The sequence below is a fragment of the Drosophila yakuba genome, chromosome 3R, assembly GCF_016746365.2.
Source record: "Drosophila yakuba strain Tai18E2 chromosome 3R, Prin_Dyak_Tai18E2_2.1, whole genome shotgun sequence".
NCBI classification, from domain to species: domain Eukaryota; kingdom Metazoa; phylum Arthropoda; class Insecta; order Diptera; family Drosophilidae; genus Drosophila; species Drosophila yakuba.
Window position 1 is genome coordinate 14,099,732 of NC_052530.2, and position 17,401 is coordinate 14,117,132.

At 44.5% G+C, this 17,401-nt stretch overlaps 2 protein-coding genes across 2 annotated transcripts; one reads left to right on the forward strand and one right to left on the reverse strand.

The window, feature by feature from the left end:
* Positions 1-12,310: 12,310 nt before the first annotated feature.
* LOC6536765 (eukaryotic translation initiation factor 3 subunit D-2) lies at positions 12,311-14,528 on the reverse strand. Its single transcript, XM_002097301.4, has 2 exons — positions 13,368-14,528; positions 12,311-13,313 (listed from the first exon to the last, which is right to left on the reverse strand). Exons 1-2 carry the CDS (start codon positions 14,358-14,360, stop codon positions 12,651-12,653), a joined length of 1,656 nt encoding a protein of 551 aa, XP_002097337.1. The 5' UTR covers positions 14,361-14,528; the 3' UTR covers positions 12,311-12,650.
* Positions 14,529-14,686: 158 nt separating this feature from the next.
* On the forward strand, positions 14,687-15,032 carry LOC26535159. The gene has a single exon (XM_015192459.3). It carries the CDS (start codon positions 14,768-14,770, stop codon positions 14,912-14,914), a length of 147 nt encoding a protein of 48 aa, XP_015047945.1. The 5' UTR covers positions 14,687-14,767; the 3' UTR covers positions 14,915-15,032.
* The last annotated feature ends 2,369 nt before the right edge of the window (positions 15,033-17,401 follow it).

Consider the following 17,401-nt stretch of genomic DNA (forward strand, 5'->3'; position numbering starts at 1 on the left):
CATTATACGCCCACTTGGGTGTGGGTGAATTCCCCCTCTTAAGATGTGTTTGTTGTTGTTGGCGAAGGACGCCGCAAATGGCATGCAGACATGGCCACCGTATTTGATCAAATAATCGTAAATAAAGTGCTATAGTAATAATTTTTTGATGTCCCTCTAATGGGCTTTACGTGAGAACAACATAAATTGTGATTTAGTGCCCAGACAATGTAGGACGTGTTGACCGAAGGCCGAAAGCATTTCTACCTGTTTCAAATGGTCCGTGCTTCATTTAAGCGGTTTTGAAAACACTTCTATGGATTCGGGTCTCATACTTTGCTAGGTTGATTTTAGTGATGAGCATATATTTACATGTATCGCTATTATTTTGTGCAAATAAGTGAACAAACACCTCCGCCAGTTTATACAGTCAATAATACGTAAGCTGATATACATACGTGATTAATATTAAAATTATTTTAGATTATTTGCATTTGAGGTATAATTAAGTTTCGATGCATATTGCCAGTATGCAAACAATGCACGAATTAAAAAGTCCGAAATTCATTAACCGAATATTTAATTGGATCCAAGTTTGCTATTAAGCGAACACACTGCCGCGGAAATGTCAGATGTGAAAAGGTCAAACCCAACAAAACATATTCACTCCTAGACACACTCACGCAAGTGTGTGTGCCAAGCAACTCGTTGGGGTATACATGTGTGTGCAATTTAGAGGCCATCAATCAAGTCAAGTGGAAATTTATAGCACTTTTGTTTGTTATTATTCGTTTATGCATGAGTTAATTAGAATATTGGCTCCAGCCTTGCCCCAAACCTTCGCCGACCCTTTTGTTGTTAATGCACAGAGATTTACGATGTGTGTGTGCCAAAGCCCACACTCTGCGTATGTCTTAGTGCATTAGACCATATGCTGAGCCGTCCGTGTGCATTCAGTCGAAACTCGCATGGCAAAACACTTGGACCTAAAACTTGGCACGTGTCCTCGTCGGAATACTTGACTCGCTAATTTTCATCCTTTCCGCTTTGTTCGGTGAATAGTTCGATAAAAGATTTTCATCAAATTGCACATTTTGTGGCTTCTGATGGCCAAGGGGCAAAGCTCCTGAATACTTGACCCAAATTTAATAAGTATTTGGATTGCTCATTCAACTTTATTGCGGAAACTCAGGCAGCTAATTGTGCGCCCTTTTCGGTGCTGGTTTCAAATTAAATTATTACGTAACAATATGAATAGAAAAGAATAAATTTGGGCACTATACTTATGAGATACTTTAAAGAACCAATAGACATGTACGTTCAAAGTTTTTGAGATGCAAAATCAAATATATAATTGATTGAACATTAGAACTAACTTCATACATAGCTAAAATAGCACATATTGAAATGAAAGATCTTTAAAAACCATACTAGTGCTAATACACACTTATACACTTACACCGAAAATACTACAAAATATGCATATCTCTACTACTTAAGCAACCGCATGCATTGAAGCTTCGCTTTAGTGCCCACGTAGTCAAAGGATCAGGCAGCTATCTAAAGGTAAAGGCTGCCTGGAACGCAGCGGAAATGCCAATTAGAAAATATATGTCAACAGGCCAATATCAGATACGATTGCAGCCACCGCTCCCCACCATCAAGGTCCTACGAAGAGAGCAGCCAGGAATTTCATAAATCATAAAGAGCAAGAGGTCCTTCGGCTGAGAGAAATCAGAACGCAGGCGCTGCTCCTTATTCGGATGCTCTCGCTCGCTGTAAGGATGCTGTTATTCTCTCTGTTAGCCATTTTGAACGGATTGAAGGAGTCATTTTAACGAGTTCCTCCGCCTTCCAGTGCAATAAAAGGCCCTAAGGTGGCAACTTGTCAAATGGCCTGACTAAACTGTGATAGCCAGAGCTAATTTATGTCAATTAATACATTGAAATTTCATTGGTATTTCACGATGGGGCGTGGCACGCCCTAGTACTCGACATACCTTCAGGGGTGCTCATTTTCGTGCTCATTTGGGGGCACAAACGTTGCCTATGGAAATTAATAGCAAATATTTGTGCAACAATTTGTTTGCTTGGGGCTGCGAAATCGCATCGATGAGAGGGTGGCCAAATCTCATTTAGCGAGGCTGTGGCTACGGAGGCATAATCAATTTAAAAATGCCTATCGTTTTGTTATTTCTCGGATCCCAATAAAAAATGCAAAACAAAGTCATTCTGGCCCCTGGAAAATCCTCTGCCAGCTGCACCTTTCGTTCGAAGGAACAATAAAAAATTTTCCCATCGGTTCACCATCTGTTCTCGAACCGCCCTCTGTGACCCGGACTACCGTCAAAAATCCCCGCTAAAAATTTGTCAATATTACGTGAGCAGAAAATTGAATAAAAAACGCTTTTGCATTGAGCGCCATCATAGGAAGTCGGCAAAAAAGGCCAACAAATGGGAAACCGGCTGAGGGAATTTCTATGCTCGAAATCAAATAAATTGTTACAAATGAGTGCAACTTTTGCTTTTCTGCCAGCCTGCTTGCTTCCTTTTGCCCAATTTCGATTTTTCATTTGCTAAGCTGATTTTCCAAGCCCCCTCCCCACACCGCAAAAAGCCCCCTTCGATCCTTTGGCCTCCCCACAAAAGTTTGGCCGTTGCAAAAATATGAATAATTCAGCGTGCGATTCCGGTTTGGTCTCCGACTGTCTTTTTTCTACCTTTTCCCACACACACACACATTGGGGGTCCTCTCTCTTTCGAAAAACTGGAGCTGTAATAAATGCAAATGAATTGACGAAAAGTCGTGCATTTCGGCTCTTTGTTTACACTTCTCTGATTTGATATGCGCATCAATGTCAAGTTCCGGCGGTTTTCCCAGCCGGACAAATGGGGGTCCAAAAGCGATATGCTGTTTTCAATAACGCTGCATAAATTCCAGGAAAAGTGGAGCGCTCCTGCAGAGTCCAGTAAAATCATATCTCGTTGCGATTCGGTATCTCCGCAAATTATTCATCGCTTTGATGGCGGCTAATGCCCAACCACTCCGAATTCCCAGCTAAACTAATCAAACTGCTTAATTAAAATTCATCCTGAATTACATGTGCGCGCTTTTCAACAAAATAAACTTAATTACTCACACTCAGCAAGCCGGAAAAGGGTTGAAATTCATTTATTCAGTATAATAGTGCTTCAAACATAGTTTGGCCAAAAACCGCAAAACTATAGCCACAACACAAAGTGGAAAATTCGTAAAAATGGCAGATATAAATACCCGCCGGATAATTAGCAGCATCTAATTACTGGAGCTGATTCAGAGAAGTCTCGATGATACAAAAATTGGAAATGATTTGCAGATCAATTACCCTCCTTTTTACACTAAAAGTATTCAATGCATATCTGTTATATATCTGTTAGAAAGAACACACTTGTCCAGATTCTTTTTCAACTCAATCGAAGGACTGCTACTAATTTGGGCAAGGAAAGGGAGGGTTTTTAGTCGATCCGAAAGTGATTCGAAACTATTACCAGCGCCTGAGAAGGCAACAATTGATGGCTGGGTGCTGCTAATGGGGGGTGGTGGATAGATGATGGGGAGTGGCAACTCATCGGGGTCGCAGGTCGAATGCAACAAATTGCCGAGCGCCACTCGAAGCCGTCACCAGCAAGCAAGACAAATTCCATTTCACTCATTGCCAGTATTGACAGTTGCACACACAAAGCGGCAGCGGACTGGTCGGAAAAGTCGGGCTTTCGGCTGAAGGATGAAGGCTGATGGCTCGGTGGGCGTTGGGAGGTAGGCGGGTGGTGGTGGGTGGTGCTGACAAGTGGGAAGTGAGTGTGGGTGAGTGGGTGGTGCGAGACGAGGCGACCAGCTCAATTTGCTTGTATTTGTCCGGGGGCAAACTGATGATCGAGCCACTGCTGAGCCCGCCCGTCTGCGGCCGATACCGCTCCCGATTCCCGCTGCCACTGCCGATGTCGATGCCGATGCCAATGCCAATGCCGGACGGGAAGTTCCGTGCCTCATAATGCAAACAGTTGAAGTGCCCATCAAGCGAACTGTATCCGGTGGGGGCACAGTGGAAGCCAGGTCTAGGTACATGGTGTTCTTTTAAATTAATATCTCTCTAAGATTCGTTATATCTAAAAAGGTATATTTACTATTTCCAGTCTTCGGTAAGCAGTGCTACCCAGCTGAGATTCTTGATAAATTCCCTTTTTGGTCTTTGATTCACTTCTGCTTTAACCAAACATTTTCAGCCCAGTCATGCTTCCTCCTCGAGAAGAAATCTCATTTATTCACTGTTTCGTTAGGATTACTTCTTTGATTCGCCGGACCCGGAACCAATGTGCCCGGCTCGGAATGTGAGTGGGCTGGACCTGCACACTGGCATCCAACTGTGTGTGCATTTGGGATGCCTTTGTCGAGATGCCGTGGCATGCTGCCTCGCAGCTGCCCCCAGAAATCCCCGCCCTGCACTCCCACTTCTCAGCTGGCTGACTACTTAAAGCGAAAGTAAACTTTGCTTTCCTGCAGACTTCGAATCGCACACACTTGCTCGCACACACAAATTGCTCTGAATGTTACCAAGCCAAGCATGGAGGGGCGGCGAAAAGGGGGCGTAATGGGTGTGTTTGGGTGTGCTTGTGTGTGCTTGGGTGTACTTGCAACCCTTTTCGGGTGGGGAGAGGTGTGTGTTTCATTGCGGTCATTTAGCCGCCCCTCAATGCAGCGTGTAATGTGGCCGCTTATGGGATAGAATGATTCGCTTAGCTATTTCGCTCTACCATATAGTACGTTCCACACTGCACCATTCCATTCCACTTTTCGATAAAATACTCGAATTGCTCGCATTGATTTCCAGATTCTCAGCAATCCAAATGAACCGGCTACCCTTTTTGCAATCGAAATGGAAATTGATTTCATAAACTGGCGGCGAAAACACGCCTTTCAATGGCTTTTCCCGCTTGTTTATTACTTTGTAAATGCGAAACATGAGTGCTGGGCAACACGAGCAATCAGCCGCCCCGTATGACACAACAGTTGCCATGGCCCGATCTGTCTTCCTGACCCCTGACCCCCGACCCCCCGCCCCGACCACGGAACCCCTGAACCCTGACCCCCTCTGTTTGCATTGTATTGTTCGGTTGTGTAAAAAGTTTTGTATTGCAAAACACAATCAGACACAGATGCACTCGGTGGGCGGAGGATGGCTTGGCGCTGCTATGGGGAGTATGGGGCGGAAAGTTTAAGGCTCTTTGTGTCACTTCTAGGTAGCTGCAGGCGGAATACTGCAGATGACGGGAGGCAAGGGATGCATTTTCCGGAAACGCATGCGACACGATGGCCAAAGGGCGAAAGTCGCCGCTGCTCGTCGTCGCCGCATAATAATGTCAGCGATGGGCGACGTCTTTTTCCTGCTGTAAATTGCAAAAATGCAGCCAGAGGATATGCACATGTGCACATTTTCTTCTCCTCGTTTTTGTAGCAGGTTTCAAGACCAAACGGAAGCCAAACTCAGACCCTGACAAGCTGCAGCAACCAACCAACGGAGGCAGCGACGTCGAAAAAAATACACGTTCGTATACAACATGCACATGTATGTAGGTATAGAAAAACAGGCCTGGGCAAAAAGTTTATGTACATTTAATGCACGGCAGCAGGCTACAAGGAAACAGCACAATAAATCCAGGATACATTAAATAACACAAACAGGGGGCCAAAGGAGGCGTGGCCGACTCACACAGACAGACAGGCGGCCATATGGAGCTAGCGGTCAACTTCCCTTTTCGTGTTTTGGCACGCTAAAGTTTTTCCGAGGGGTGAGTGACTTCCAGGGTATGCAGGAGGAGTAGTAGTCTCATCGGTGCCAAATGAATAAGAACATAGTAATGCCATATAATTATTAATTTAATTAATATATACAAATTTATTGTAATTATTATATTATGAGCTTAAAACTTATTGACATGGCGATTTAGTTGTCAGGCTAATGGGACATATGATTTTCCGGTTTCAGCGAATGTGTCCCAAAATCTCATTTTGATTACAACGCAGTACCTTTCTAGTCGACTCACTGCAAGAAACCGCGACTGGTGTTTTTGGCTGTTTATGAAAGTTGACCAACATGATGTGCGCTTGGATGTGAGTGTGCGCGTTTCCTGTTCATCCATGTTTGTGTGAGTGAATTTCGGCGGAAGTTAAACAAGGCTAGGCTATCCCTGCTGCGTGGGCGGAAGGGGGAGGGGTAGAAAGGTGTATGTGTGTGTGTGATTACTGCAAGGACTGCTGCGAGGACAACCGCTGCCAGCTCATAATAATTTCTTATTTAGAGGGCCAGCAGGTAATAGGCGCCGCACAGGACCTCCCTCAAGGACCAGTAGCAGTTATGCTGTTCGCCCATTTTCGCTTGATTTTCTCCTTCGTCCTGTGTTGACCTACAGCTTGTGTGTGGCAGATTTATACACTTCTTCCAGCTGCCATTGTTCGGAAAGGTATTTAAATTCAAATTAGGCGAATGCCATGTTAAGATCTGGTGACAAGAAAGTCGCCGAGGGAGGGAGCAATGAAATCTCTGGCACTGATTAGCAGCAAACGTTGATAATTTTTTCCTTTTCGGCCAAATGGCGGGAGTAGAACATCTTGAATGTGAATGTGTGTCAAGTGGCAAACACGCAAGCTGCAGGAAAAACCTGGCGAAATGGGAAGTGAGTGTGGGAGTTGACCTCATTCGTGGTGGACTCTTGAAATGAGTTTGTTCGCTCGTAATGCGCTTAACCACATAAAATTTAACTCAAATCAGCTCATTAAAGGCCTACCGCACTCGACACCGATACACACATCCTGCAATGGGAGCAGCTATTAAAGGAGAGCCCACAAAAAAAAAAAAAAAATTGGAGTCACAGACACGAAAAACATTTTGTTTTTGGATGCGGGGAAGCGTCATAAAGGAGAGTTTATGGAGAGACATTAAAGTGCGGAAGTAAGTGGCGCATAAAGGACCAAGTACCAAAAAACCTATAGGAGAAAAGAAACTAAAAATGCAGCTTCCAAAAAACCACAACGAACAAACAACGTGAAAGTCAGACACATTAAATATGATATATTAGTAAGATGGCAGTCAGCGAATGAGATATACTTTATGGCCAAAAGGAGCAGATACGGCGACCCAAGAGAAACTTTAGAGCGGTCAATAAGTTTGTTCCTTCCCTTTATTAGAATATTTTATATTTCTGTTGGTCCTTCCTGCTTGTTTAAATTATTTGATTATCTATAACTGGAGGAAGTTTAATAATTTAATACTGTATTTGCGAATCTCCAGAGATCAATATCGGTGTGCTCTATTATTTTTGTGAATTTAATAAAGCGAACTTCTTTATCTTGTATAATTTATTCAAATAGGCATTTAGTTTTTTTTTGTATTTTAATATATGCATAAATCCAATTTGAAGTTTCGTATTTGATCCAATTAATACAATTTTAAAGTTTTCATATGTTTTAGAACTTAATGCCCCGTAAATCATTTGTGCAATAAAAATGTCATTCATAAATCTTGTATTAATAAAAATTAAATTATTGTTCATTTAATTTAAAAAAAAATCGGATTAAATGGGATTTTATATGACTTTTTCACAACGATTCTGTGCATAAATACGTGGTAAAACTAGTTCGCCTTTCAACAGATAAAATACAATTTGACCATTACGAGCCTGTTTTCAATTTAAAGATAGAAAATTCCGGCTTCGATAACGTTTGGCTTCCTGCTGGAGCCATCCGAATAATCAGTCTCCTTTTTGCGACGCCAACAAGTGTGGCACTTGATCTTTTCTTGCCACTTGCCACCGCACTCAGATTGTGATTGAGTATGTGCAACTGAGCCAAGGGCCAAGAAAGCGGGAGCCAGGACATCATCCTCCCAGTTTCCCTTTTTACTTTTTGTTTGGACATTGGACATTGGCAGGGGGGGGTGAGTGATGAAAAATTCGATGATGCCCATCCAACAATGCCAGTTTACTGGAGGGTCGGAACGGAATTTAATTTTGTGCGAAACTTGGGCAACTCGCACAGAAGGACATGGTTGTCATCGGCGCTGCATCAGCTGTCCCTCAACATGGACATTGGGCAGATGATAAAACCCAATTTGTTGCAAATAAAATAAAAAACAAAGCAGGCAAGCAAATGGACGCAAGGAGCTTCTCTCGTTGCACCATCAGCAGAACCAGCACCAGGACGAGGACCAGGAGCAGGACGAAGAGCAGAATCACAAGCTGGTGCAATTGAGCAAATTCATTGCAAATTGCCACTCGACGTGTGCTGGTGTTCCCGAGAAGAGGACGACTCCGTCGTCCGCAATCGAGGATCGATGCCGAAATTAGAAACTGGAAAACGCATTTGGCATAATTTCAGTGCCACCCACCTCCCATTTGCTGTGTTTACAATTCGTTTATGCAAAGTCTGACGAGCTGCGGGCCAACGGGCCCACGAGCCAGCGGGGAAGTTAGACAATCAGCTTACCCACTCAAAGATAAATGTATTTATATGTATGTATAAGAATATTTTCCATTTGAAACAGGTAATCGATTTTCATGCTTGTGGCGAAACGTACAAAAGAACTGAAACGAACCCAAAAGTAAACCAACTTTGTTGTCTGTTTCGTTTGCTTTCATTCTTATGTTTTTTCCCTCGGCAGATGGATTTGGGTTTCGCATTCACCTTATTCTTATGCCGTGTGCGTGCGTGTGGGTATGTGGGTATGTAGGTATGTGGGTATCCGGTGCGTATACTTGATATTTATGTTGAAAACTTAAAGCAGTTAAGAGCTCGTCGTGCTTAAAATATTCCATCGGTGTCTGACAGCCAAGTTTATCCAACTTGTTGATTTACTTTTGGCCCCACTTTCCGGGGCGAAAGTTAAACCACATCACTGTTTCCTCTCGAATTTTCCATTTAAAGTGAGACCTGTCTGGAATAATCACGTTGAAGATCGCATGTTGCTTTTGATCTTTTCACTTATTTGCATAGCGGAAATTCCACTGCAAACACGTCTTTTTTAAGGCCTTTAAAAGCATGGTAAGCCGAAATCCTTAAGAGTCCTTAAAGAATGTCTTTCTGAACGCAATAAAAGTAAGTATACGTAGACGAAGCAATTTCGATGTAATCATCCTGCAAATGAATATAATTTTGATATCAAGGCCCAGGTACTGGGACATGCCAACACAGCTTTAAATTATTCAGTGATTCATAAGCCACTATTAAATCAGAATACAAGGTAAGATGCATATATGCGAGTCATTCGAATTTGTAATCTGCTGAAATATATTTAGGAGTGCACAAGTGCACATGTGCCCAACTTGGGTGACAGCGGCAACAAAGAATCCAATTACGTTGGCTACTGGAATATTTTTGACAAGTATTCAATGAATTTCAGTGCAGATTTGTGACCCTATCCAGGCAGACTTTCAGCAGACAGACTTTTGCCAGCCATTCGTTCGCCGGCAGGAAACGAATTAGAAATGTGTAAAACAGAAGTTGCTCCACAGGCGCAGTCGGTCAAGAGCTAAGGATCCAAGTGAGACGTGAAAAATATTCCCTTTTTTCTTTTAGCTGGGATGAGAATCGGGAACTGAACCTTGCCCGGCCGGAAGAGGAAAATGATTTCCGGCCTGGACCGGCTGGGGCGATAATTTTGCGGCATCTGAGAACTTTTTATATGCAATCATTGGGCGGATTGTCAGTTAGCTCGCAGCTGGGAACCAACTGCAACTGCAACCAATTCATTTCATCGAATTATGTGAATATTCCCGTGCTGCAGTTACCCCTCATTGCATCTACATAATTTTAGACATTATTCTCGTTCTCGCCACCAAAAAAGTTTTAGCTCAAAACGCGTGGAAAAAAGAATAACTTTGGCAAAATGTTTGCACAAAGTTTTGCGTTGCGAAACGAGCTGGAGAAGTGGAAAAATTATCACTATTGTTGCAGATTTGTTGGGTGACGCTGAAATTTGTTTTCTGTGCTTTTTCTTGCTTCAGTTGCTTTGGAGGTGTTGGCGGCTTTGATAACATTTCTCATTTCGTGGCTAACAACAGTGTCCACTCGTCTCTGTCTAGTCGACCGCATGAAACACAGAAGGGGCAATTTAAATATTTTATGTTGGAATTACTTCGGTGAGAAAAGTCACGAATTCTCATTTAGAAAAAATTTGCCGGGTTATCAGGTGCGTGTTCTATAAAGAAAAGAAGGTTTAACGAACTTTTAGGTGATATTAAAGTCTTTTATAGAAAAGTAAAATATAATTTTTTGGTTTTTAGATTTATTTGATTGCTTTGGGTTTCTGTTTTCTGACGTCAACCCTATATTTACCGATATTTATAGCCGAAAGCTTTATCCCCGTTTAACTGACTCCTCGTGGCAAACTTTTAGCCAGACAAATGATATTTAAATGAGCTGCATTTGAAAAGTTAACGGTGAATGGAGCCCAAAGCAAATGTCACAAAATTGACAGAATCGTGCGAAAAGAAAAGAAAAACTGGCACAAGTCGGCAAATTAAATATGCCAAAAGGCAGAGGCGAAATCCGAGCTGGCCAAAAGAACACAAAACTTTTGGCTTACAAACATTCCTAAACTCTTCAGTTCGTCCCCCGAAATGCGTGACCCCTGCACCCGGATTCCCCTTAGCCCCCTTAGCACCCTGATCCTTCTGAACCCAACTAAAGTCCAAGGATGGCAAATCCGTTGCTTAAACGGCTAGAGGGCCTCGGGGCCAAATGCTTTGGTGGCAACTTAAAGTCGCATTTGGTTTCCTAATGCGGCTCAGACGGCTTCCCAGGCTCCATCTATCCCATTTCAGCGAAAAAAGCGAGTGAGGCAAATTGAAATGAAATTGAATTTAGTTGGAGGTCGCAGGAGCTGAAAAAGTTGACGCGGGTGTGGCAGTTTTATTTACAACTATTCCTCATGTGATGTGATGCTGGGAAAATGCAAAAGAGTTTAATTTGCAATTTGTCGCCCTCATTCAACGCTTAACTTTTCACTCGGGCGGTGTTTGTGGTTGCATATGCAAATGCCTTGGCCATCTAAACCCATACCTCAGCCCTCTAACCCACACCCTGTTCCTGTTCTGTGTTCTCCATTCCCCCGGAATGGCCCGCAGCCCTGCATATGCGATAAAATGTACAAAGTTTTGCGTTAAGGCCCCACTTGAGTTGGGCTCGGAGTTGTTGCCGCTGGCAAGTGCCCTAGCCAACCCGGCCTGCCAGTTTGTTAAACGCCTTTCAACGGCGTGGTTAGCCAAGCGCAGACCTTGAAATGCCATGCCAGTCCTGGCCAGAAGCCGAAGCTAAAGCTAAAGCTACAGCTAAGGCTAAAGCTGGTAGCTAAAGCTGGTAGTTGCCAGCTGGTAGTCGGCAGTCTGTAGTCCGTAGTTGGTGGTACATGGCAGCCGAAGCCACTCGAGCAGCTAACCAGCCGGAGCAAACTTTTCTGCGGCAAACGCTTTAAAAAACCATTCCGCAATAGTCATTCCGTAAGTTGGTCCTGCAGGCGCACACAGGCACACATGTTGATTTAGCAAACAAAATGTTTTAATTGAATAACACTTTGGTGTTTCACTGCTGCTTACTGGCAAGATCAAGTGCCTCGCCGGCCAACTGTGCGTATACTTGATGTGCATACATACTAGTATACGTACTGCATTGTTAATCTGTGCACTGCTACATAACGGAGCTGACTTTATCAATCAAATTTGCCGCAGGCAGGGAATTAAAATTAATCGGTTTCAATTTTCATTTGTGTAAATTCCCTAAATATTTTCACACACTTATTTCACACCCAGGCATCATCATTTGCTCATCGTGTTGGCGCAAATAGGGAGTGCATGGCTATCCATGCAAATTGAATAGGTCTAAATTCAATTTGGCGCTGAACAAAAAGAAATTGGAGGACGCAGAAACAAAAACAAAAATGCGCAAAACATTTTGGTAATTTAGTTGGGCGATTTGCATTTCCGTTGGGGAATAATTTCTGCACTTTTGTGCTCACTGACTGCCCAAATTGAATTGCCACATAACAAAAAAGATAAAAAAGGCAGGATGCATATGAAATTCGAGCATATATATGAATTTAATTAAATGCTGTTGAATACGAAAACATTTTGCTTAAATTGTCGCACGCCCAGCACCGCAGCAGCATCAGAATTTGCATTGATTGATGCCGTATTCGGTGATTTATTGAACCTGAGGTTTGTCAGCCAAACTGCCAAACAGCCAAACAGTCCTCCACGCATTTCACTCCCTTACTCCCCCGCAATTATTGTGATTGTCAGTCGGTAATGGCGGGGATGCTCTGCACAATGCATATTTATTTAGCCGGGTTTCATTTTGTATTTCTTGGAACCGCAGTGATTGATGTGGCCATGTTATCCTCAAAATAACTGTGACTGCACCCGGTCACCCGGGCTGTTGTTCACTGACATGTCAAGTGATGGCTCCGTTCATATGTTCATATGTTGTGTTTGGTCAAAAACTCAATTTAAATTGCATTTGTGTTCACTGCGCATCTGTCAGCATGTGTCAGCTTGTCTCGCCTTGTCTCGCCTGTCGACGGATCCCCTTGAGATATCCCCCCCAAAAGAACTATTAGTGAAATAAATTCGTGTGTTCGTGGGTATTAGTTATCGATGGAGTTGCCAAAGGGTTCGCTGGACTCCGACTCATCATCGCCGTCGGAGTCGAAGGCGTTTTCCGGGATGTCATACAGACGGATCATCGACTTGTTGGGATCCTTCATGATCAGATACTTTCCATCCGGCTGCTTCATTACAATGTCGATCAGGCAACGCAAGACTCCCCAGGCATTGTCCATGTTCAGGTTGATTTGGGTGGCGAACTCCTGCGGCTTGAATTGCTGTGTGCCCAGAATCACGTGGCGCAGGTGATCCCGCGGATTCACCCTGGACACATAGCCCAGTTTCAGCTGATCGGAGCCAGCCAGCACAGCCTCAACGGTCCAACGAGCTAGTTTGCAAGCATTGTTGCGCAGCTCGGAGGCCAACACTGCGCCGCGCTGGGTGTCCAACTTCTGGCGCCACTCCACACTGTTGGTCACCTTGGAGTCCCATTCATTCAGCGCCTTGATCGAGAGGAACTGCATGTCCCCATTGGGTCCCTGGACAACACCGTTGTGCTTGCAGCGAGCAATCAGCACCACTTCGTTGCCGAGATCCCACTGACGGTAGCGATAGCCCATAGAAGCGAGATCCACGCCCTGCTCCTCGAACGGATTGGGCTCCTCAAACTTGAAACGTGGCTCTTGGTCGCCAATGCGAAGTACCTTATACGGACAAATAAACTAGTTACAATCGCAACATAAGTAAATTTATCATACCTGCTGACTAAAGTTGTGATTGATGAGAGTGGCCTCCATAGCCAAACTGTGTGCCGAGTTGATGGAACCCTCCTCATCCATCGGAGGCTCCAGTGAAGTCTCGTTGACGGTCAGCAGATCAAATTGATCATTATCTCTTTTGTCTAAGAACACTTTGGTGCCCAACTTCTCGATTACCACATCCCAGGAGTAATTCGAGCGAGTGCAGCACATTATAGTGGCCAGGATCTCGTCGGTGGCAAAGACATTGCCCATGGTCTTGGAGAGTCGTCGAATAACCGGATCATCCGTGGTGGTCACGGTGTGCACAACGCGATCCATCTTGAGTAATGGTTTCTCGTTGCGTAAGTTAACGCGGTCGTATAATTTATCATAGTATTCCAGCGATCCGCAGGTGGCGATGTCCTTGCCCTCTTTGATATTGGGAAGCGCCAGCTTGAGGAGGCGTGGAAAGTCAATCTCCTCGATCGAAACCCAATCCGATTGGACCATCACGGAGCTCTCGCGGAGTCTGGTGGGAGCATTGCGGCCGAATCTGCGACCCATATTCTGCGCATTGCGTGTATTGCGACCCTTTCCATACTTGGTGCTATTGGCAGTTGATCCTCCAGCCACTGGTCCTCCGAGACCTCCTAGAGTCGCGTTGCCACGCCCCGTGCGACCCCTAGCCCGCACATTGTTGCGCACGTTGGGTCTGTAGCGTCCCCGCTGATAGGGCTTAAAAGCCTTCGATCCAGTGGTGTCCACCAGGTGGAAGGTGGAGTCGTCGTCCTCGTAGAAGTATGCGTACTGACTGCTGTTCCCGAAGGTCGAGGCGTACTTACTGGGGAACTTCTTCTCGGGCAAGGACACTGTCCAGTCGCAGATCTTGCCCAGGCGATCTCCTTTGCAGAACGGCTGGTAGGGCACATCCAGTTCGGGCACCTCACAAGGACCCCAGCCGTGCTCGTTGTACTCCACATACGGCTTGATGAAGGGTGCGTAGTTGGACATATTCACGCCGAAAGATGTTTGAAAAGCCAAGAACAAGTATTTACTTTTCTGAGGTCCGCTTTTGTCGGGGTTCAAATTACACTGAGCTGATTTCGATAATCAAAGGGTCTGGCCGATTTGACAGCTGTGAAAAATTTCAAAGCGCTACGTTTGAATAATTTTATATGACGAAAAAGAAGGTTTCCATCTACAAAAGCACAACAGAGTATGAGATCCTTTAAGATATTGGTACAGCCAACTAAAAAAATTTCTTTAACAGTCAATAGTGAGTAGTGGTCAACATAAAAATTATTCGATGTCACCAAACACTTTTGTATTTCTTTCATTAAGAGCTCAGGCTTATTTGAATTTCTAGTCACACCACAAACTTATAAACTACCCATAGTGACGAGTAAGACGTTTGGAGAATGAATCATAGGAGGACGCCCTGTACCCCACTGAACACCACCGCAACCACAATGAAGAAATGTGTAATTGCCTGTTCGTCTATCGGTTCTCCGTCAACGTCGTGCTGTTCTCATTGGCCACGATTATCCTCATTCTTCGCATGGTGAGCTGATCCAGGATGGGCGCAGAGGATCCCCTTCCAGCCGGCAAATTCTTGTTTCTTATTATCTTTTTTAAAAAAATCCTCACAAAGCGCACGAATAAATGTTTGTTGAGCTGTGGAAATGGTACAGGAAGCGGGGCACTGTGACGGGATTATCACTTGACAACGCACCTAAGCTCACATCGACATGACTCCATTCATATGACTCCGACTCCGGTGCCATTGTTCTGGCCTAAGTATCAGGGAAGCAAAGGAACAACAGCGGAGTGCACTACAATGGGACGAGTGTCCTGTGTGCAGGACCTGGTCAACTTGCCTCAATCCTGCCTGCGTTCCGGTTCGGTTTCCTTATTCTTGGCTGGAAGCACCTTACAACAATCTCGTTAAGCGTAAAGGCCAAATTATAGTAAAACTAACAGAAGGCAAAAGGTAATCACATAAAAAGCTTGTTAGATAACAACGTGCGAGGCGGCAAAAAGGAAGCGGACATCCTGCACCCCGGCTCATCCCCAAAAAGCAACATGTCGAGCGTGTGAATGTGCCTGGATGTGTGGAAAATGATATGGGGGCGGGCGGGATGGTGGTGGGTTTGCGGTGCCTCCGCCCCTCTTCAAGCTCCCAGATCCTGAGCTAAGCTTTGTCAAGCGACAGGGTGTCATGTTGATGTGTATGTCACTGGCAGCTGCTGCTTACATGGCCCGGCTCCAGATTCTCTGTTAATACACTGAGAGAATAAGGCGAGGTGTAAAAACAGAAACTACATATCAAGCATACAATATTAGATTCAGTGGAGCTATCACATGTGTGGATGTACTGACTCATATTGCCTGAATTAATTTCTATATAGAATTCACACTGAATTGCTCTCAGTGTAGCCATAAGCCGGGGATGAGTGTGGGACTGAGTGAGTGTGTGTGTGTGGATTATAATTGCCATGCGGCTGTCAGTGACTGCAGGCGGCGCCTAACTGCACACAGCTGCAGATGTGCGGCTCGTGTTGCAATATCATTTTTAATGCAAACCGCATGCCACATTATGCAGCTGCATTGCCACGTCACCGCTGCGGTTTTCCCATCCGCCTTCCCCTTCCCCCTTCCAACCTCCTGGCTTACCCTCTCATCTTCATCTCATCTGCAATCGCTCCTGCCGCTGAAGCTTTTCTTCTGCCACTGCCGGTCGGTCTTGTAGGAAAAAGCGGCAGCGGCTTGGCGAAAGGAACACAGCCAAGAATAATGCCCTGGCACATAAGTAAGTACTTACCCAGCGCACAAAAGCAACAAGAACAACAACGGCAACAACAATGGAAACTACAACTACTGCTAGTGCAACCAACAAAAATAACAACAGGAGAAGCAAAGTGAAAAACCGCTGCATACTTTGCGGGGCTCGCGAGCGATAAACGACGCCACTGCCACCAGCCACCCACCGCCCACCACCCCCACACACCTCATCCTGCCCGAAAGGGTATGCTATACTATGTGCACGCGATCCAACTGAAAGCGAAATTAAAAACACATTTTCACAGCACAATTTATTTTCAAAATTACTGGGAATTAATGCGCAGAGTCGATGGTATTTTCCATTTTTACGGCGACAAATATTGATAACAAGACGGAACAATTTAGCAAAGCTATGGGGCGTCGTGGCAAAAGGGAATATTTCTCGTTCTTGGAAAAATTACCAAGCTGAATCAATTTAATAACCGACTTTGTTCCTTCTTATTGACTGCAATACGAACTTAAATGGCCTATGCAGCACTTTAGCCTTATTAATTTTCAAAAGCCAACACATAAATCAGTATAAAACGATGTAATATATGTACAAACTAAAGCTTAATAATAATTTTGTACATAAATATGGTTTCTTCAGCGGACTGCTTATTAAGTATTAAGCGTTATATCTAACCTCTTAGCCGAGGGTATCTATTAATCGGTGCTCAATTTATTATTTCCGATTTTGTATGGCTCCAACGCGCGTCGGAAGCTTGGGCTGCTTCTGCAGCTTTTGTGTTGCATAAAAATTAAAATTTATGCCAGGCAACTTGTGCAAAGCACTGCGAATGCCATTGTTTTTCATTCCCCACCCTCCAGATGCTCCTCCACAGTGGATGTTTTTTTGGCGGCGGAAGGACATTCACGTTCTGGGTGGCTGCATTCATTCCCAGCAACCAACCGCTCCCCTCCCCACCCCGCGCAGACCTACCCCTTCCGCCTACTTGTCAAGCCCACTTACATTCAATTCATTCATCTCCGGCAGAGAAATGAAAATAAAATCCCCCAAAGCCACCTCCTCCTCCGCCCAGCGAGGCACCATCGTAATTGCAGAGCAATTATACATACTTCCATCGACAAGATGGATACGTAATTAATAGCACATTAAATTGGGCCACAACAATATTAATTGTTCTGATTGATTTATGCAGGTAATTAACGTTTTAAGCAACTGAGGCAAATAAATTTCGTCGGAGGGGCGAGCTGTTCTCCTCCACTCA

Bases quoted from the DNA above. Each gene is read 5' to 3' on its own strand.
- LOC6536765 (XM_002097301.4), bottom strand. From the start codon at position 14,360: ATGTCCAACTACGCACCCTTCATCAAGCCGTATGTGGAGTACAACGAG. The intron at 13,314-13,367 runs GTATGATAAATT...TGTCCGTATAAG, and splicing joins ATCACAACTTTAGTCAGCAG to GTACTTCGCATTGGCGACCA.
- LOC26535159 (XM_015192459.3), top strand. From the start codon at position 14,768: ATGAATCATAGGAGGACGCCCTGTACCCCACTGAACACCACCGCAACC.